This window comes from Poeciliopsis prolifica, unplaced genomic scaffold, assembly GCF_027474105.1.
Source record: "Poeciliopsis prolifica strain line A6 unplaced genomic scaffold, Auburn_PproV2 SCAFFOLD003, whole genome shotgun sequence".
NCBI lineage: Eukaryota > Metazoa > Chordata > Actinopteri > Cyprinodontiformes > Poeciliidae > Poeciliopsis > Poeciliopsis prolifica.
In genome coordinates, this window is record NW_026562378.1 from 9,422,943 (window position 1) to 9,443,181 (window position 20,239).

Genomic DNA, 20,239 nt, shown 5'->3' on the forward strand with positions numbered 1-20,239 from the left:
TAGGTTTAGGTTAATTAACATACGAGAAAATGTGGAAAATATCTGAATGAACCTTTGAGAAAATAAGGTGTTATAAACCTCCAAGTCAGCAGGGGGCAGAAGTACATTTACTGACTGCGTGAAGCCGAAGAGACGCAACATCTAACTTCACTCGTGCTGTTTCCACGTGTGAGACGTTCAGTTGCATTGGCAGATCAACAGCGACACAATGAAAAGACCAAGTAAGTGTGTTTACGTACAGTTAATGGTCCACGAAGAGCAGCTTTTTAATATCTTAATGGCCGGGTTGTCCATGTTGTTTATCGGGGTCGGGTTACTCTAGCTTCTTCTAAGGCTAGACGAGGTTTAACCGAGCTAACGAAGCTTTCATTCTCTTCAGAGTTAAGGAAAGCGAGTAAAAGGGTATCCTGCTCCAAACGTTATAAAATACAGAAGAAGGTAGGTGGCTTGTTGTCATATATCAGTGTTTTTATCTTGCCACGTTGTAGATAAAATGTCTTTGAACTACATTTCTTGCAAGTTTGTCATAGTACATCATTTCTGTTGCATGTGTATGTACACAAATTACATGGCTGCTTCTTCCACAATAACCTTAGTAATATCATGCTCTGATCTTAGGTTCGGGAGCATAACAGAAAGTTAAAAAAAGAGGCTAAAAAGAAGGGATTGAAGAAGCATGTAAAGAAGGATCCCGGAGTGCCCAACAGCGCCCCCTTCAAGGAGGAGGTCCTCAGAGAGGCAGAGCAAAGGAGGCTGCAGGTGGGCTGGCATCCGAACAGCTTAGTTTAGATGGGTGTCAAAAGTATTTAGCAATGATTTTTATTTTAAATGGTTGTTGGTAGTTTCCATATGTATATGTGTATTTTGAAAAACTTGCTTCTTTTTTTTTAGATTGAAGAAGAGAAAGAAAAGAAACGACAAGCCAAAAAGGAGGAGCGAGCCCAGAAAAGAAAAAAGGAGAAGGAAGCCGCTGTTAAAGAAGCAGAACCAAGCGCCAAGAAGGCCCGAAAGGTAAAAAATCCACCTTAGTGGGCTTTTCTGAGACAATTTATTCCGATGGGGATAATTTATGTTTTAGTAAGTACTTCATCAGAAGCCAGGACTTGAAACGCCACTGCAATTTTTTATATTTTTTTAAATTGTTTTAAAAAGCAAATTATTAAATGCAAACACTACAGTTTTTTTCTTGTCTGAAATAAGCAATGATGTAATAAAAAAAATTGTAGGTAATTTTTTTTTACAGCAGAATAAATGATTAAGTTGTCTGTCTGCATCTATTTTCATAGGATACCACAGAAAATAATGCAGTGAAACATTCAGCTCCAAACAAGAACTCAAAGCAGCACCTCTGCAGTGAACTGAACAAGGTATACCTACACCCTTACAGTGAGATCCAGTACAATACACTGTCAGCTTTACTCACAAAGTCACCTTTTGCAGGTAATAGATGCGTCTGATGTTGTAATCGAAGTCCTTGATGCTCGGGATCCTCTGGGATGCAGGTGCCCACAATTGGAGGAGGCTGTGCTACTGGGGGGCAAAAGAAAATTACTTTTTGTGTTGACCAAAATAGGTAAATGGACGTGAGAAGCTCTCAGCTATGCCGAAAATAAAAATGATTTGCTCTTAACATGGTTTGATTTTCATGTTTTCTTTACTTGTCTTTTTTTCTGCTGCAGATCTTGTGCCAAAGGAAAATGTAGAGAAGTGGATCGAGTGTTTACAAAGGGAGTTTCCAGTTGTGGCATTCAAAGCTTCAACACAAATGCGTGACAAAACTGTGGTAAGACGTGATTTTCAATATTTAAAAAACATTTTATTCTTTTCAGTAACATCTGTCTTAAATTATGAACTTAGCAACTGTAATCTGCAGATTCTTACCTTTGTTATACTGTTTCCAAACCCTGCCATCATCGCCAGTGTTAAAGGCTCAAAAAGGATAAAATAGAGCAACTTTATTGCAATACATTCAGCCTTCCCGACAGCTATTGTGTCATTTTGCCTTTGAATTTATGTAAAATATCTAAGATTGGTATAAATTGGTTTCCCGTGGAAGAAGACTCCTATTCATACCTGGTGGCAGAATGAACAGCTGATCCCTCTGTAGAAAATATCTTCCTTTTTAAATGGCTAAAAGCCTCTTGTCTTTATGTGGAGGACTGAGAAGGTTGAGCAGCTTTGTCAATGCTGTTATAACTGGTTATAACCTCCGAGAATAACCAACAAATGGCACAGTTTAGTCCCTGTGTCAGAAGGGAACATGTGTGCTTTTGTGGAACATTTGCATTAAAAAAAAATCTGTTGTGGTGGGTGTGAACTCTGTCGACCTTTCAATGTGTCGAGGCAAATTGGGTCAATCACGTTGTGCTTTTTGTTCATCAGAAAACCAGAAGGAAAAGAGTTGTGCCCTCCAATGAAGTCCTGGACAGGTCCAAAGGAGCAGCGTGTTTTGGTAACGAGTGTCTCGCCGAGCTGCTGACAGCTTATGCCGCAAAGACGCAAAGTGAAGCCGTACTCAAAGTGGGCATAGTTGGTAAGTTTATTTGAATCGGTAATTTTGCTTCCTTAATATTATGAAATGCATCAATTTCTATCCTTTTCATGAGCATCTTATTCTTGCTCCCAGGCTTTCCAAATGTAGGGAAGAGCAGCCTGATTAACAACTTGAAAGGGATGATGGCATGCCATGTTGGTATTGCAAAAGGCACCACAAAGTAAGTACAGAAAAATGTTTGTGGCTAAAACATCTTGCCTCCAAAATGTTGTTCATGATTAAATGTCCTCTTTCCCGCACATCAGATCTATGCAGGAGGTACACATGTCGAAGACTGTGAAGCTAATGGACAGTCCAGGCGTTGTCGCTTCACCGTCCAACCCAGCAGCCTCCATGGCCCTGAGGAGTCTGCAGGTGGAGGAGGGTCAGGAGACCGTGCTGGGTGCCGTTAACACATTGCTCAAGCAGTGTGATAAGTCCCAGGTAATGGCTATTGCTGTCACAGAGAAAGTGAGGAGAACTGCTAAATTACCTTTAAAGTAACTTTTATCTTCTTGTCTTAGGTCATGCTTCAGTATACTGTCCCAGACTTCAGGAACTCCCTGGAGTTCTTGACCTTGTTGGCCAAAAAGCGAGGCTTTCTGCAGAAAGGCGCCGTTCCAAACACAGAGCAAGCAGCAAACACTTTTCTTACTGATTGGACAGGGTGAGCGTCTTTTTGTTAGTGTTTCATAAAAGCGGGTTGCTCCGTTGTTTTGGAAATGAGGAAAAAGTGCAATTCTTAAGTTCTCTATGAAGACTTCTAATCCAACTCTGATCCAAAACCTTTAGCTGGAGCAAGTGATTGACTTTTGTGCTGTTTACATTACACAAAAATCTCTTTTTTTTTGGTGTTCCTCTAGAGCCAAATTAAGCTACCACTGTAAAGTGCCAGGGAACTACAGCCTCCCAAACTACGTGACTGAGGAAGTGATCACTGAGATGCAGAAGGACTGGGATCTAGACAAAGTGAAGGCAGGCAACATTGAAACTCTGAAAGGTATAACTGTTACAGCTGATGCTTGTGAGCAATTTATTGTAACATGAAAAAACTGTGAAACAGTTGAAGTGGTGCAATTACTTCTGCAAGGTGCTGTACGTTTTGTAGTTTCCAATTTCATATCTTTATCCCTAAAAAATATCCTCCATAGGTTTTAAATTTCCAAGCCTGGCTAGCAGCATTGGCTTCGTCACAAGAGGGCCGACTGCAGGTTTGCTGACAGTGGCCGTCATCCCTGAAGAGCAACCACCTGCAGAGAGGGAGACGCAGCACAACAGTGAGAATGTTGAGGTAATAATGCATAGAAATATACTTGCATGGCATTTGGTTTAGCTCCTGGAAATGAGGACAAAAATGCAAGTCTCGATTTCTTTATGAAGACTTCTAATCCAACTCTGATCCTGATGACTGATTCTAATCACTGAGTCTCTTAGAGCACCTAGATACAAACAGATAAATACAACTTCTGCTTTTCTTGCAGCCTGGAGAAACAGAGGAGTTGGATGAAACAGAGGGACTTGAGAAACTGCAGAAAACAGTCACAGGTTATTTTTTTTGCATAGATTTTTATCAGTTTAAATATGTTCTAATAAATATGTAAGGTAATGTTTTGCCTTTTCATTGCAGATAAACCCAGTAAGGTTCATTTCCAGCCTGCCCCTGTTGACATCAGCCTCTCTACTGTTTATACAGATGATGCTTACGACTTCAACACTGATTTTAAATGAACCCCCCCCATGACTCGTGGACTCTTTTTACTATTCAGAGCTGGAACTACTCATGACGGAGAACAGCAATGTGTTTTCGTTTTTTGATCCCCCGTTGTTAACCATGATACCCATAAACGAGCCAGGCCACTGCCATAAAGTAGTGTGGAAACACAAACTGCTGATTGGTCAGATTGTACAAGATGGAAACAAGTTGTGTGCACAGAAATGATCACCTGCATGTTTACTCCAATTTTATCTTTTCATCAGACCGGAGCTGTCTTAACTTCCAGAAATTGTCCACCTGATTCTGCATTGAAGTGTTGGCTGAACAAAAACCCAGAGTGGTTTTCAGTCATTACTGCTTTAAACTTTGCTCCATTGTTTGCCAGCTGATCCCATCAGGACTTGCATTGAGCTGTAGGAAGCAAAACAGGGAGTTAAAGTGGTGAGAACTGCATCGTGTTATGGAAATATGGTCTTTAAAAAGGCTAAGTCACTTCCAGGAATGTGGTTTCATTTGTTTATCCTGGTGTTTGATGTCACTATTATTAGGCCAGGTGCTCTGAAACTCCTGCTTGTACTTAAACCCAAACATGGTGAAACATACCGAGACTCATGGACGTAACTTTACCCTCAGCTAGGTTTTTTCCCCCTAAATCTGCCTATTTAGCCTAAACCATCAAGACAGTTTGATGCATAAGTGATTGACTTTATTATTGAGCAGTTGTGTGTGTATATACTTGATCATACTGTTGTGACTGGAAGTCATTCGTAGGATTTTAATCTATAACCATGTATATAGATGTGCTCCTATAAACCTATTAAATCCAAAGTTGTTTTCCTTTTTTTCTAAAACAATGTTTATATTTCTTTTCCCTATAAAAGTAGTAATTTCACAGTTTGGGAAACGGCAAATATAGTTTATTGGTATTGTACAAAACACAGAACGGCAAACAAGGCATGCAGCATTTGTGCAAAATGCCGAGGCAACGCAGAGGTTAGTGGTCTGTTTATCATTAAAAATCCACAGTGTGACAAGGAATGTTAGTGTTCATTTTTTACACCAGCATAGTTGGGGAGAAAATTTGAGGTTGTATTTAAAGTGGTCAACTTGAGGTCTTTAAATACTGGTTAAAAAAATAATGAAGAGGTTGGATAAATCTTGTGTGCAAAAAAAAAATCATCCTAAAGTATTTTAAGAACTGACATTAGCCTTGGGGAGAGTTACCAGGGAGGAGGTAAGCACACATGTATACAACACACTGGAAACTATATCATTACTGCTCTGTAAACCAAACAAACCCTTTCTCTTACACTAAGCTATCATTTAGCAACAGTTAAGCATCTATTAAGGCCATAATTAAGCAATGACAATAAATGGATATAAAATCTTTGCACAGTGATGACTATTTCTCTTGACAGCCTTCCTGCAGTTTAACAAGTTTATAAAAAATGTAATCTTAAATTTAGACAGCACTGTTTTTGTTTAGTACATTTTAAGCTTTGAGTTTAACTTCTGTGTCAAAGCTATACTGAGGCCCAACAGATATGACCAGCTTTAAGCTGTATGTGGTTCATCTGGTAGAATTGGGTTCCCATTAATTAGGTGAGCAAAATATTAAAGACTATAAAGTTGTGAAAATGGTAGCAGCTTCATTTTAATGCACTTGTGAGGCAGTAACTGACCTAAGACACCACTAATGGTCATCTGGCCAGGGGATTTCTAAACAAAAAATATATGGTCTCCAAGGCCTGAGAAACTCTAAAGCATTATGTAATGCTGTATCATATGATAGATGATGTATTATCGGCGGTAAAAGAAACTCAGGTTTTATCAGACGAGTTGGAGTCAGTGCAAGGAAAACATCTTGCAAAAACAGGCGTCTGTGTTCAAGAAAATGAAGAGGCCCACAAATCCAGAGGATGACGAATAAGACTGCTGGCTGCTTAGTTCCTGAGGTGAAAAGAGCCACACTGTGTTCTGCCAGGGACTGCGTTGGTCCAAAGGTCTCCGAAGAGTAATTTTTCAGTCTGTGTGTCTTCGCACGGGATGAAACTTCCCTGTGGGATCAGGAATGAACCACTGGTCCCACACATCAGAGAAGGACGATGTCCTCCCCCAGGGCTTATAATGTCCATTCCAGTGCAGCAGTTTAGCAGTCCTCACATACTGGGGAGAGTAGCGATTTCCAGCCCCTGTGATACCTGAAAAGTTGGGATTTTTACATCTATTGTACCCGGCTTATTAGAGTTAACCTTTAGAATTACTGGAAAGTTACAATGTTGATTATTTCAGTGTTTACCCCATCCACATGAGAACAGCTATAGAGCTTGTGGTTGACCACGAGTGGAAAAAAATATCACAACTGAACAATGGAAAGGTGTCTTACTGAAAATTTCTAGTGCAGTTATCTGCCTTTTTAGAAGCTCCTCTTCCCAAATGCATTAGAATTATAAATAAACAGTAATTGATACTGCCGATTTAACACATGTGAGGAAAGTATGGTACGAATACTGCCTCTCATATGTCCTCTGTGCCATAAAACCAGTTTTTCTTTAGTTTGTCTCTTGACTTAAGGCCAGAGTTATTCTTAACAATTACGAATGCCAGATTTTGGTTTACAGCAATATATTAATTTTACCAGCATGTCTGTTATAATTGGAAGGGCCCTAAAGATTAGGGCATTGAAAAGGGAGGCCTTCCGACTATAAATCATCAAAATACTACTAGAAACATGCATAAGCAGGTCAGCAATTATAATGGTTTGATTCCTACGATAGGCTACCAATAAAGATTTCTTTTTCACTGATTAACAAAAAGTTAAAAACAACATTCAGAAATTAGCTTGCAACTCACCCAGGTGTCTCACATGCCACATCGGGTTGATGGAGGAGTGACGTTTATAAAAGACGATGAGAAGTGGAGGGGTTGTAATGCTTTCTGCAAGTGTGTTACTGTACAGATCCTCCCTGTTACAAAAAAAATTTAAAATAAATGCGTTTGCTACAACTATTTTTATTTCTACGGTAGCGTCTTTCTTTAGGTCCGTTGTTCAGCTTGAGTGTGCGCTCACCGGGAGTTGCGTTCCATCCACCTCTCCAGCCGCTGGGTGATGTTTTGGTTCTTCCACTCGGTCAAGTTTGCAACAATGACTCCTGGATTAAAGGAGCATGTGTTGGCCTTCATCCTCAGTTTTTTAATAGCTTCCTTTTTAAAGTCCAGGAAACCCATGTAGTTGTTCTGATTAAAAAAAAAAAGATTAGCTATTTAATTCTGCATCTGTGCATTTCAGTTAAGCAGCATAAATAACAAGCAACTCTCAGAAGGAAACACCACCTGATTTCCAGCTCCTCGAACGATGCCCTTAGCAGAAGCTGAGTCACAATCATCAGAGAAGGCAGCTGCATGTCCTGGTTTCAGGTTGATTTCATAAAGCTCTTGAATGTCTCCTGATAGCCAAAAACAGCAAATAAATAAACCTCCTTTTTTGACTTTACTCGCTGCATGATGTCAAACAGACCTGATTTGATTTATTATTGGTTCGTTCTTACCTTGTACAACAACGTCATCATCAAGATAGATCGCCTTCTCTACCTCAGGTATGTACATAGGCAGATAAAACCTGGCAAAAGTCAACTAACACACACATATCGTAAAAGGTTTAATACATAAACAGTAGCTGTAACATATATACTGAGTCTGATTTGCAGTATCACCAGTCGTCTTACTGGTTTTGCGGCTTCCAGCATTTTAGGATCTTTTGATATCTTCCCATTCAGAAGCTCTGGTTGGAAAATAACTATTTTATATTTGACATTTTTTAACGTGGTCTTACTTATCCACGCCCTGTTGGTAAAACAGAAAAGACCGTTTTTAATTCACTTAAGATGACAGAAAATTCTTCACACAAGAATAACAAGTTTACTTTAGGTGATCAACTGTATCATTCAGGGTCACGATAGTGAAGACCACGTTGGCTTTGCTGTTCCGGGAGACGCTGTTCATTGCAACGATCACAGCCCCAAGCCTGTCCTCTGTGGCAGTGATGAGGACAGGAATCTCGTCTCTTTTCCTTTCTGTCATTTGCCTGACACCGGGAGACAACTCCGCCTCGAAAGGGAGAATCTGTCCATCATCTGGATTGGGGCACGTTAACCGCACAGCATTTACAGTCGTTTTGTTGCACCAAAATACTCTGATGTGATACATACAAGATTACATCAGTGCATGTAAACTTCGGCTCAGAAACGTACCTGGGTTTTCTCTGTCTAAGAAGTCGCTGAGGTTCAGGAGGTTTCGATGAACTATGATCAGTATGGCAACAGCCAGTAGACCGAGAAGGACTCCATTTACTGTGGAGCACATTAGATGGAGTGTTAGACGTAAGAGGCTGAAATTTAACATACAGAACTTTCCCTTATTTTGTCATGTTGCAACCACAAATTTCCATCTGTGGGACTTTACCAACATTTTTTTTTTGTGAATAAATTACGTGCTTTTCTCATTTACCTAATATCTCTCTCCACACCAAACCCATGACAATACTTTGCAGAACCATCAAAAATTACCTCAACAAGTCTGTTGGGGTAAAGTTGGGTACACCTCCACCAACTTTACACATGTACAGACTAAAACATTTGCCTATTTAGTTCAGTCGAATCAGCTGATGTCTAGCCTGAAGTCTGTGCCTTGGCTGAGTTCAATCACATTAACTTCAGAAAAGCATCCCCACAGCATTACACAGCCACCATCCTGTTTCAATGTCGTGTTAGTTTCCAGCCAGGGCATAGTATTTTGCATTATCTCTGATCTGTCCTGTCTTTAAACCAATGTTCTCTGAAAAACCTCTGAAGCTTTCACAGATGAGCACAGGTGAATTATTAGGCATCAGGCTATAGGATAAGAAAATTATAGAGCTAAAGACATATGCATATATTATTTTTCCTTTAATTTCACACATCTATAGTACTTTGTGCTGCTCTATCAAAAACAAATCAAATCCCATTAAAATACAATAATGCTTGTAGTTGCCTCAACGTATGGAAAATTACTTTAGAGAGGCACTCATTTGGACATCGGGGAGTACATTTTCCCCACAACATCCATATGAATTAGTCAGTTTCACGTTTGTTATTAGTGCAATTATTCACTGATTATCTTACTGTGTGGAAAAAAAATATGACATAATTGTTAATGCAACTTCCTTACCTCTCCTTAGTGTCATGGCAACCGCCGCATCAGTCCTCCCGGCACAACGACAAGAATCAAAACCCAAGAGAATACAAATAGAACCGACGCTGGTTTAAGTGATGCCCACGGTGGGCTGAGTCCCTCCCCAGACCGTAACGTGGCGACGCCGCTCTGTGATAACACCATAGACACAAAAAGGTTCTGCTGGGTGCAAATTATGCGCTCAGAGTCAAGATACCTACATGCAAGGTGCAGTTTTTAGGAAAAACACTAATATGTGACAAATTCACTTTGAAGCCAAACTGCCAACTCAACATCAACAAGTTTGTCCCCTCCGCTATCACGACGGCAAGCGGCTTTAGGTGGTTAGAAGATGCCTGATTGAAAATCTCCATTATCTGGGCGTTTCGAGTACACAAAGGTTTTCGATTAAGGTTAGTAAGAAAACTTGAAATATTCTAAAATTATTATTTTGTAAAAAAGCTAAGCTAATTTCACAGTTATGATGAAGTAACTTCACGTTTACACAAGGCACCTTTGTGGATAGCTTGGAAATTTCCCAGACTTTGAAACGAGTGTTAACCAAACACTGAAGTGCTTTGAGGAATCCACATGATATATGAATCTGAGGACCTGCGCCGTTCTGTTCAGTTCATCACACGTATAACGTCGGTAGGTCCTTTCTTAACAGCTACAATACAACGTAGCTGTTAAAAGCGGAAGTAAGCTTGCTTGACTCGAAGCAGAATCAAACATATTTCCGTTCAGACAGTTCATTTCAAGTGTAAAAATGCTGTCTGTATTTAAGTCCATTCCTACGCACATGGTGAGAAATAATTACCTAATTTGTTGAGAAACTGTAAATTAAGTTACCTTAAATAATGCAGATCATTTTATTGACGAAACGTTAGCTTTCTGTCGTTTTGATTACTTTGGTAACGGATGCTAACCAAAGCCATGTTTTATTCTGCACAAAAAAATAAAATAACACTTCTGGCTTAGATTCAACATTCCAAGATGATAAAAGCTTAGCAATGAACTAAATGATTCTCTCTGTCAAACGATGAGAGAATCAGTTATCCCCCAGTTTGCAGATGTATCATAACCAGTTGAAGAACCGCTGCAGACATCTGTTGCTAACGGACTTTATTATACGAATCATTAATGACTTCATTTATTTCGTCTCCCTCTTGTTTTGCAGGACTACAAGGGCCAGAAGCTGGCTGAGCAGATTTTCCAAGGAATTATACTAATCTCTGCGGTGAATATTTGAATTAATTTAAGCAGGAATTAAAATTACAAGCATTTCAGTTCAATAACTTGAAACTTTTATAAATATTCGATGCATGCACAATTACATGTCTCAAAGTCTTATTTTTGTTTGTTGTGCTTTTACGCACAGACTTCGTCGTCAGTGCTCTTTTTTGCATGAATCAGCCCATTAATGCAGCATGCAATGGAGATTATCAGCCTGTGGCTCTGTCGAGGTGTTACAAGAATATCGGCCTTTAGTTTATTGTTGGATATGGTGACTCTTTTTCTCATCCTCACTATTCTGTGCACAGGGGTTTAGGTAAAGTGAGCATGCTGCCTAGGTATTAGTTCATTTTGGAGGTGCAGACTGCATAGAGAATGAAATCATCACCCCAGTTGTGGGAAATGTAAAGTGCTGTAAAATGTACTTTTTCCTAATTCTAATCTCTGGACAACTAAGAAGTCACCAGCCATGACGGTGTTGGTCACATCTGTTAGAAATCCATTTATTAGTCTCATTCATTTTTGTAACTTTCTGACTATTAGCTAGAAGCCATAATTACAAAAATGCCCCAAATGTCTATCTGTAGCGTGTAACTAGTCAATGTAATGAGTTTCACTTTTTGATCTGAATTACAGAAATTAACAGACATTTTGGATTTTATTCAGATTTGCTGAGGGGCATCTGATCTCTAAAGTTATTTGCTAAAAAAAATTGTCCATCACTAACCTTTTTGCAATTAAGTTTAGAAAGTTTACTTGTGTCAGCAACTCCCATGAGAAAATGAGGGTGTTAGTCTCTACAATTTCACTCGAATCATAAACATTTTTGTTTAAATACTAATACAACAAAATAATCTGCATCTTCATACGGATTGTGGCTATGACGAGGCTTCTTTGAAGACAACTGGGAAATATTTGACAAAACCTGTACCGCCTTGTCTAAACACAAGGTCGGACAAATTGTCTGGGTTCAATTGGTTAAACATCCTCCCAGCGGTCCTGCTGTACTGATGTGGTTTGGATTTTCTTCTCAGGTGATCGGATTCGTGTATGGGCTGATTATTCAGCAGTTTGGCTGGACAGTGTACATTGTATTGGCTGGATTTGCTGTGTCTTGTCTGGTGAGTTACATTCATTGACTGGTAACTTGCGTCACATCGAGCCTTTTTGTACTGCCCTGTAAACATCTGTCACTTTGTTTTCCGTCCTTTTTAGTTGACCTTGCCTCCATGGCCGATGTACAGACAGAATCCTCTGCCCTGGCAGCCGATTGCACCAGAAGCCAGCGGAGAGCCCACCCAAAAACCGCAGGACAACACCAAGAGAAAGAAGCATAAATAACTCCTGTTCATTTTTTACATAGAAAAGTGAAGTTTGTCCTACAATTCACATTCACAGCAAATAACAGTGTAAGTAGGTCAATTCTGTGCATTTAAAAAAACAAAATAAAAAATTAAATCCAGTGCCGTCTGTTTGATTTGATGTGAAATTTCAATTTACGTTTTTTGGCACTTATCGGTGAAATCTCTTAAACCCTAAATATGGTTCTTATCTGCTATAAAAAAAAAAAATGCAATTCTTGAATTTTAATAAGCCAACTAGAAGCAAAAAAAACCATTTCATTTTAGTTTTATTTAAAAAAATCACTCATGTTAATATCTACAATAAATCTATTTTACATTATTATATGACAAGAAGAAAATTAGTCAACAGAAGTTGCATCTAAGGTGTTATGGACAGCACAAGAAAGACGGTGTGAAGGATCATAGATAAATGAAATTCCTTAAATGGAACCTTTAAAATGGCTGAAATGTTTGCATAGATATCCTGAACTTTAAAGAATCAATTTCACATCCAGTGTTGCGCGGTAAGATGCAGAAATAAGTGATTTACATAATTGTTTGTACCACTTTGTCCATATTTATATATGTGTCGATTCTTCTTTCACAGAAAACTTCTTTCTATCAGAATTTTTACCTTGAAACAAATTTCAGCTCGCAAATTGCGGTAAAGACCAAACTCCCTCGGTACCTCAGTAGATGGAAGAGCTCTTAATTTGACCAACTGATGGTAAAGCACTTTTTTCCAAATTGTATGCATTCTTGTTGTTTCGGTGCTCTTCATATCTTGACAGCGATATCCTCGAAAAACTTCAACTGCCTCACCATGACGGCATAAGCTTGGTACTTCTCATCTCCCATCTGGTCACGAAGGCACAGCTGCAAACAAAATGAAGGCAGCCGAGCTTAGGCTGGAAATACGAACAGCCTTATATGCAGTGCAAATTAAAGAAATCATTTTTATAAAATGAGTTGAAGTGAACTGAAGTTAGTCTTTTGAAGATTTAGTTCAGTAAATAGAAACCTGTTCATTTTCAATTGCCATGAAAAATACTAACCCATTGAGCCAATAAAGTTTAGTTCCAAACTCAAAAGGGAAAAAAAAAAAAATATATTTTTTCAAATTCAAAGATGGAAATAACATTTAGTAGGGTTGCACATAATGATGTCAGAACAACTGACCTGCAGAAATAAAGTCAGATCTCCAGAACATCATTGGTTGCTTACGTATTAATATTAATAGATATTAATCAGATCATTAATGTAGTAGTGAAAGCTGATAGCATATACACCACTGATTCCAGTAACTAATGCAGTGTCTGATTGGTACACTAAGTTTGCTTTTACAACTCCTACTGGTATTCGGAAGAAAAGAGTACTAATTAAGATATCTCTCATGAAAACAGATTTTACATTAGGGTTTGTTCTACTCACTTCTCTTTTGACCTCATCTTCCTCCTCCATGATTTCAAGCACTTTATCCAAAAGCTTAACACCCAGACCTTTCACCACATCTGTCCTCAGACGCTCTATTGCTCTCCTGACCTTGGCTGGACCGGACGTGGCGCCTTCTAAAGAAACAGAGCTGTTAAACTCAACCAGTTGCAGAGCAGCTGCTTGCTTTATGAAGCTACGACTAAACCGAAGCATCTAACCTGTTGGGATTTCCCCAAGCGACAGGTTCCCTGCCTCTTCTCTGGCTTTCCCATGAAGCACCAGGGTGTCTCTGTACCTGCGATTGAGCTTGAATTCTGGCATCGCAGTCGAGTCCAACTGGCCTTTTCCCAACTCACGTCCAGCGTCTCCAACATCCATCCTCAAAGTCTGAGTCATCATGTGGACCAAATCATGCATGTCGTTGGATTCTGTTTTTCTGCTCATGCACAGAGTACATTTACACGCAGGTTAATGTGTTTCAGTATAAAACTCAAAAGAATAAAATGCTACTAATTACAAAGGCCACTGCTGAACACTTGACTCGTCCTCACCTTTCCCTGCAGTCTCCTCCCGAGCGCTCTGTGGAACTTGTGGATGAGCTGTACTCGTCTTCATCCGACCTTTGCTCCATCAGTCTATCCTGTTGCGATGTAAGAAAAACAACTTTTGTGAATGAAAGATTTTGATAAGCTACTAAATGTTGCTTTTTCTGAACTTCATAAATTCTAAAATTGAGTTTGAGAAAAAGACTATCTGCACCTTAGTGCTGGAGTCTGCGATGGAGTATGAAGCAGATCGAGTGACGGGGGCATTGTGTCGCTCAACTTTGGTGGAGGCAACATCATACGACGCCCTTCGCACAGCACTGGGACCTGAGCAACAGGAAAAACAACCAAATAGGTTTTAACATTCAGGTGAAATTGTTCAGGATCATAACTATTTGTAGTTTGGCTTTTGATGTTTTTTTTTTGTTTTTTTTTTCCTTTGCCTTCACAACAACAACAAAGACACTTTTGAATGTTCTCTGTCTTTAAAAAAAAAAATTTACAGCAAGTGTCAGTGGTTTGAAGGCATTACCTGGTAGACCTGCGCCATCTTGGGATTGCCTCAGGCGTCTTCTCTCTCTGGCAGTCAGAGGACGCTCCTAAAAAATAAAATAGCTCTCAATTAGGCTCATAGATGAATGAGTTTATTTAAAAATATATAATGACGCCTGATTAGAAACTGAATAATAAACACAGAAACCCCAAAGTCAAAAAGCACATATCGAATTAAAAGTTGGACAACCAAATTGGACGTGGATTAAATTCACTTAAAATTATACATTATTCACCAGATCAGTTTTTTGTTATTGCTCTTTTATTGCTAAAACATTGATTATTTATACATACATCCAAACAAAAATTAACCAATATCTTTCATTGATTATGTTTTAGATTTTAAATCAACTTTTTAAGAACTTCTAATGACTTTCCATTTCCGTGAGAGACAGATAAGAGCTTTTCAGTCATACGCAGTTTTTGGTGGGTTTAGCGTAAAACTGCATATGAACAAGGAGATGAAATATGGTCTATTTCCCCTCTAACAGCTCTGGAAATGTTGATGGTTTGCATAATATCAAGCAATGAAATAAGAATAAAAAAAGATTTTCAAAAACAAAAGCAAGTCATTTTTAGATAAAATGCTTGAAAATAGATCCCAAAACTGTTTTAAAAAGATGATGACGAATATAACAAAGAGAAAAGCTTTGACTCCAAATAAAGGTGAAAGGAGTTAAAGTGTTGCTCTCACTTGTGGTAAAGGCAACAACCCATCCCCAGATGAACTAACGGATGTGGAGGCTGCAGTCACATCCACTCTCTTGCTCTCCATGCTCTTCTTAATCCTCCTCTTCCTCTCCACGGCCGCTGCCTCTAAGGGAGGACGAGGTAGGGGTCTTGAAGCTGCCAACTCGAATGAACAAGAAACAAAAGAAAATCCAACATTGATGTTAATTATAGTCATACTGGCCTTAATGTTTGCTTGCTGCAGTTTCAGAGTCACTTTTCAAAAAACACAAACATTCAGTAAAGAAAATAACATTACCTGTCAATGGATTAAAACTAAAAATGGACCATACATTACTTGTATATTAAAAGTTCCATTATATATAAATTATATACATTTTCAACACTAGTTAATAATATTACCTGTTTATGGCCCCCATTAGTCGGATCAAACAGCATCCCCCTGTGTTGCTCTGAACCTGAAGGCTCAGGGAGCACCTGGGGATTTTGGCAAACGGTAGCTGGGTCTTGATTAATCGAGAGAGAAGACGATTCTGCTTCGACAGGCTCCTAAACAGACACAACACAAATCTTCCAATACTAAGAAAAGTTTGGCACCCTCTGTGCATACTGGTATTAACTTTTTTAAAACCTATCCAGATTTATTTTGGGGAAACAGTACAGGAGGTGCGTCGCTTACCACTGCTGGAGGCTCCAACAGCTTTTCCGTCGTTTCAAGGCTGTCCTGAAAAGACATAAGGAGTCCCATTAAAAGGAGACATTAAAATAAACACATTAATTCTACCTTCTTTAAAAACTTACATCAACATTTGGCATGTGTAGATTTATTGGAGTCCCCTTGATTAAAGTCACAGTGTCATTGTTACTGGCTGTCACGTTGTTTGCATTTGAGATCAGTTCAGCCTCTCGAAGTAACTCGCCAGTGTCTTCCTTGATGTCCACAACTGAGTCCCGTTTCTCCACAGAGACGGGACGTGTACCACCTGGATTCGGCTGCATATCTAACAGCCCATTGGAAGCCGTCCTCTTGTCTCCTCCCCTGGCACAAACACCTGACTCAGCTCTGAGAGCAGGATTTACAGGAGAGGGAAGAGGTGAGGGATCTGGTTTTCGCCTCGCTTTTCTGTCTTTGCATGCGATGCGAGTCCCAGGCTCCCTCTGTGACTCAACAGACGGGGGCCTTTGAACCCAGTTTTTCATCACACCGTCACTCGGCTGCAATGGGATATCAATAGTAATGCTGCTGACGGTTGCCAGGGGAGAGATACCAGCTTTGAAAATATCAGCTGATGAGGATATAGCTTGTGACGGAAGGGCTGGAGGGAAATCTGCAACCCCATTCTGGGTCTTATGATCAGCTTTGTCTTCTCTCTAGGATTAAGGAGAAAAGGTTGCATAAAATAAAGATGGTGACATGTTCTTTTTTTCACACTTCAAATTTTCTTTTTAAATAGAGAGGCTTCAAAGTTTGTAAATGACATTTTGTCAGATTTTGCTTCAATATTTCTTCACAGACTCAATTTCCAAAGATAGTCCAAGCAAGTATAAAAACAATTGAAGGTATGGCTTTCGTATGGCTAAATGATGATGGAAGGTTGGCAAGGTAACGCAATCCAATAGTTTGGTAAAGACCAAAAATGAATTTAATGGAAAGGTTTAAAATAAAAAAATAATGTCATCAAATCAAATCCCTACATATGTTTGGGTATAAACACGAGATGTGAAATTTTAAAGATAATCTGAAATCAATCAAATAAAGAAAAAGATTTAGGTTCCACCGTGGACTAATCAGAGAAATCAGTGGACTTTTAAAAAACAGAATTGACAAAGGTGTGAAATGGGAGAAAAACAGTCATTAAATAACACAAAATGTTACAAACAGATTTCAACGACTGGTGTAAACAATCGACGCACCTGCTTCGCCTGGGCAACAGTGTCGGCATTTGGACTTGGAGGAAGCTCCTGAGGTTTTGGGTGATATGACACACCAGATGACCCACCGCTGGGACAACAGTCTCCTGGTCCAACCGCAGCTTTTTTTCTTGACTTGGCCGTTTTTCTGGAAAAAAAGAGAACCGAAACATACATTTAGAGAAAATACTCATCAAACTCTATCAATCATTTTATGTACAGATTACTTTTCGCATATCAACATTTTCTTTTTCCCCTTCTTGGCAGCTCATGTGTCCAATATGTCAACCTATTTTTCTCTGTGCATAACATCTTAGCCTTATCCCTCTATTTCTCCAAACTGCTCAACTCACGCTCATCTCTGTTCCTGCCAATTTTGCTCGCGCCAAAGAAGATGTTAACATTTTCAGAGCTTCCTATTCTTTAGATATTGCCTGAAAGTCAAACACAAAAAATGTGTGATGTGAATGACGCTTACTCTTTGGTGGCCTCAAGGAACATGGCAATTTGTCGCTTTATGTAGGGCTGCCGGAGGATGTGCTTGACATCAGGTCTGTCTTCGGGTTTCTTACAAAGCATGCTCTTGATCAACTCTCCGAGATGGGGGTGGTACTGGCTCGGCATTGGTGGCAACTAAAGAGCAAGATTATTTTAAAAAAATAATAATAATAATAAAAGAAAAAGCAATAATCTTTGGATGAAGTTTAGATGATTTCACAATAAAATAACCTCCCCCAACAAATCTAAAATGACAAAACTCAGTCCAGCAGATTTACCTGCAGAGCTCCTAAAAGAACAAAAAAAAAACTATCTGCCCTAATTCAGATTAATATTATAAAATGACATATTGCTACCTTGCAACTTATCTAAAGAATGAAAAAATAAAACCAACCTTTCCTTCTACAATGCGATAAACCAGTGAGTTCATGTCTTTGGCATTGAAGGCGTGCTTCAACGTAGACATCTCATACACACAGCAGCCCAGGGCCCATACATCTGACTGGAGACAGCATCACAGGCAGAGCATGAGAATTTGTCAATTTTGCCAAGACAGGAATAAATTTGATGCTTGACTGAAAACAGTGATGTTACCAAGAAAGAAAATAAGAAAGAAGCACTGAAAGAAAGAGAGAAATGAAGAAAAGCTGCGTTCAGAAATAAAATAAAAAGAGGTTAATACATTCATTCTGACCTCTTAACTTTTATAAATTAACTAAATAAAATTTTAATCTGAAAAAGAAGCAACTGAATTTATTTAATCAATTGCTAGTGCAACCAAGCTTCTTTAATTAGTGGGAGCAGAAAACCAGAATACCTTGTGGTTGTAGGGTTTATTAGAAAAGAGCTCTGGACTCATATAGTATGGGGTCCCAATGAGAGTGCTGGCCATGTCATTTTGGTTCTCCAAAACACGTGCAATACCCAGGTCTCCCACTTTGATGATGTTGGTTTTAGTCAGGAAGATATTCTGCGTTTTAAGGTCCCGGTGAAGAATATTCCTCTCATGGAGGTACTGGAAAGCAAATAAATCACAAATATGACTTCCCGATTTCCAAAAGTGATTCATCCCAATTTCAGCCAAGTGTGCCAGTATGTTGTACCTGAAGTGCCATGGCTATCTGGACAAACCACTCTACAACCTGCCTCTCTGGCAAATGTTCCCCTTTCTGCTGTTTGAGTCTGTGATAGAGGTCCCCGCCTTCGCAGAAGCCCATCACGATGTACAGCTGACGGTCGTCTCCTTCCCACGACTCCCTGTAGGTCACAATGTTGGGATGTCGCAGCTGGGACAGAAGCTGAGCCTCCTGCTCTGCGGCACGGCGTTCCCGTTTGGATGATGTGGTCAAATTCAGCTTCTTTATCACATACTGGAGAAGCACAAAGCATAAAGCGCATAAAGCAACATGCAGTTCTTTGCCAAAGCACTCACACCTCTTTACCTTTATTCACATTTTGATATTTCACAACCTCAATTGCATCTTTTGGTGATTTTATATGGTGGACCAACACTAAGCAAAATTGGAGCCAAGGGGGCTGAATACAAATGCAGGCAACATTTCAAAGAATGTACATTTATCATTATGTAACCTTACAGTTCTTCACAACTTTTTCATCTAGCAGATAAAATCTAATCAAACAAAATCCACTGAAGTTTGTGGTTGTAAAGTGGCAAAATATGGAAAATATGATTTATTTTGGAAGCCACTGCATAGACAAATATGTATCAAAACATCACACAAATATTTTCTCCTCATATCCAGCTCATATTTCAGCACAATTACAAAAAGCTGTATACAATTAATACAGAAAGTGTTTTCACTCAGAAATCCGTTTTATATTGAGTATTTGGCTGAAGAAATAAAATGCTACTACAAAACTATATCTTTTGCTACACACAAAAAAATGGCAGCAAATCCCTTATGTTTAAACCGACTTTTAGGTAATTTTACAATGCTTTGGCGAACTCACTACAAAAGCACGGCCTTTTTTAACACACACTTAAACCATTAACTGTTTTTAGATTTGTTTCCCACCTGTTTTCGGTCCGTCTTGTGCTTCACCAAGTTCACCTCTCCGTAGCTTCCTTTCCCAACGACCCTGATGAAACTGTAGCTGTTCATGGTCGGTCAAAAGCCCAGCCGGCGCTAGACGACGCGCCCAGAGAGAGCACAGCTGCCGCTCCGTCCCATGGTTCGACAGAACCCTCCGTACAAACAACAGGGGGGGAAATCTCCGAGTTAGCTTGGAAAGCAGCGATGTGATTTTTTTTTCTCAAAAGACAGGAAATCAGAAGCTGTGGATAGTTTGTCATCACTAGGCAACCGAGACTAGAGAGTGGGAGGGTGGGGGGGTCAAATCTAATGTTTTCCCTGCAGCGCCATCTAGAGGCTGGAGTGCAACGTTTCACCGTAAGAGGTTAGTCACAGAGCAACTTGTTGTCTTCATTAATATTTACGTGCGGAATGTGTCTGATAATCAGACTGACGTGTTTTTATTTGCGAAGTGGTTGAGCTGCGCCTTCACCATTAAGGTCATATGTGAGGAAAAATCTTTAACTGCACACAATAAACAA

At 39.4% G+C, this 20,239-nt stretch overlaps 4 protein-coding genes and 2 non-coding genes across 8 annotated transcripts; 4 read left to right on the forward strand and 2 right to left on the reverse strand.

The window, feature by feature from the left end:
• The first annotated feature begins 124 nt into the window (after positions 1-124).
• Positions 125-5,285, forward strand: gnl3 (guanine nucleotide binding protein-like 3 (nucleolar)). The gene is made up of 15 exons (XM_055026610.1): positions 125-221; positions 380-438; positions 619-759; positions 892-1,011; positions 1,287-1,367; positions 1,441-1,573; positions 1,680-1,783; positions 2,383-2,533; positions 2,627-2,714; positions 2,800-2,977; positions 3,058-3,200; positions 3,397-3,533; positions 3,685-3,824; positions 4,015-4,078; positions 4,161-5,285. Exons 1-15 carry the CDS (start codon positions 209-211, stop codon positions 4,259-4,261), a joined length of 1,653 nt encoding a protein of 550 aa, XP_054882585.1. The 5' UTR covers positions 125-208; the 3' UTR covers positions 4,262-5,285.
• LOC129358557 (small nucleolar RNA SNORA47) lies at positions 2,153-2,284 on the forward strand. The gene has a single exon (XR_008605814.1). It is a non-coding gene; the product is annotated as a small nucleolar RNA SNORA47 (small nucleolar RNA).
• On the forward strand, positions 3,251-3,324 carry LOC129358561 (small nucleolar RNA SNORD19). Its single transcript, XR_008605817.1, has one exon. It is a non-coding gene; the product is annotated as a small nucleolar RNA SNORD19 (small nucleolar RNA).
• On the reverse strand, positions 4,571-10,087 carry glt8d1 (glycosyltransferase 8 domain containing 1). Of its 2 annotated transcripts, none has more exons than XM_055026621.1 (9): positions 9,453-10,087; positions 8,498-8,596; positions 8,170-8,380; positions 7,973-8,090; positions 7,796-7,880; positions 7,581-7,693; positions 7,318-7,484; positions 7,101-7,213; positions 4,571-4,658 (listed from the first exon to the last, which is right to left on the reverse strand). In XM_055026621.1, the coding sequence occupies exons 1-9, from the start codon at positions 9,466-9,468 to the stop codon at positions 4,642-4,644; spliced, it is 939 nt and encodes a 312-aa protein (XP_054882596.1). In that variant the 5' UTR covers positions 9,469-10,087; the 3' UTR covers positions 4,571-4,641. The 2 variants fall into 2 exon arrangements, with proteins under 2 accessions (XP_054882596.1, XP_054882590.1); XM_055026615.1 differs by lacking the exon at positions 4,571-4,658 and adding an exon at positions 5,143-6,448.
• A 36-nt stretch (positions 10,088-10,123) lies between these two features.
• spcs1 (signal peptidase complex subunit 1) lies at positions 10,124-12,153 on the forward strand. The gene is made up of 4 exons (XM_055026630.1): positions 10,124-10,260; positions 10,636-10,695; positions 11,726-11,812; positions 11,907-12,153. The coding sequence occupies exons 1-4, from the start codon at positions 10,225-10,227 to the stop codon at positions 12,030-12,032; spliced, it is 309 nt and encodes a 102-aa protein (XP_054882605.1). The 5' UTR covers positions 10,124-10,224; the 3' UTR covers positions 12,033-12,153.
• A 152-nt stretch (positions 12,154-12,305) lies between these two features.
• Positions 12,306-19,956, reverse strand: nek4 (NIMA-related kinase 4). Of its 2 annotated transcripts, none has more exons than XM_055026608.1 (16): positions 19,701-19,956; positions 18,768-19,034; positions 18,482-18,679; positions 18,059-18,166; positions 17,645-17,799; positions 17,170-17,314; positions 16,057-16,626; positions 15,935-15,979; positions 15,658-15,804; positions 15,260-15,418; positions 14,546-14,612; positions 14,228-14,340; positions 14,020-14,108; positions 13,687-13,904; positions 13,466-13,599; positions 12,306-12,910 (listed from the first exon to the last, which is right to left on the reverse strand). In XM_055026608.1, the coding sequence occupies exons 1-16, from the start codon at positions 19,785-19,787 to the stop codon at positions 12,812-12,814; spliced, it is 2,601 nt and encodes an 866-aa protein (XP_054882583.1). In that variant the 5' UTR covers positions 19,788-19,956; the 3' UTR covers positions 12,306-12,811. The 2 variants fall into 2 exon arrangements, with proteins under 2 accessions (XP_054882583.1, XP_054882582.1); XM_055026607.1 differs by having other exon boundaries at positions 13,466-13,602; positions 19,701-19,955.
• Between the last annotated feature and the right edge of the window lie 283 nt (positions 19,957-20,239).

Bases quoted from the DNA above. Each gene is read 5' to 3' on its own strand.
- gnl3 (XM_055026610.1), top strand. The intron at 1,012-1,286 runs GTAAAAAATCCA...CTATTTTCATAG, and splicing joins GCGCCAAGAAGGCCCGAAAG to GATACCACAGAAAATAATGC. The intron at 1,784-2,382 runs GTAAGACGTGAT...TTTGTTCATCAG, and splicing joins AAATGCGTGACAAAACTGTG to AAAACCAGAAGGAAAAGAGT.
- glt8d1 (XM_055026615.1), bottom strand. The intron at 8,381-8,497 runs GTACGTTTCTGA...GCCCCAATCCAG, and splicing joins CTTAGACAGAGAAAACCCAG to ATGATGGACAGATTCTCCCT. The intron at 6,449-7,100 runs GTGAGTTGCAAG...CCAACTTTTCAG, and splicing joins GTGGCATGTGAGACACCTGG to GTATCACAGGGGCTGGAAAT.
- spcs1 (XM_055026630.1), top strand. From the start codon at position 10,225: ATGCTGTCTGTATTTAAGTCCATTCCTACGCACATG. The intron at 10,261-10,635 runs GTGAGAAATAAT...CTTGTTTTGCAG, and splicing joins AGTCCATTCCTACGCACATG to GACTACAAGGGCCAGAAGCT. The intron at 10,696-11,725 runs GTGAATATTTGA...TTTTCTTCTCAG, and splicing joins GAATTATACTAATCTCTGCG to GTGATCGGATTCGTGTATGG.
- nek4 (XM_055026607.1), bottom strand. From the start codon at position 19,787: ATGAACAGCTACAGTTTCATCAGGGTCGTTGGGAAAGGAAGCTACGGA. The intron at 15,805-15,934 runs GTAAGCGACGCA...GTGTCTGTTTAG, and splicing joins TGTTGGAGCCTCCAGCAGTG to GAGCCTGTCGAAGCAGAATC. The intron at 15,419-15,657 runs GTAATATTATTA...TGTTCATTCGAG, and splicing joins CTAATGGGGGCCATAAACAG to TTGGCAGCTTCAAGACCCCT.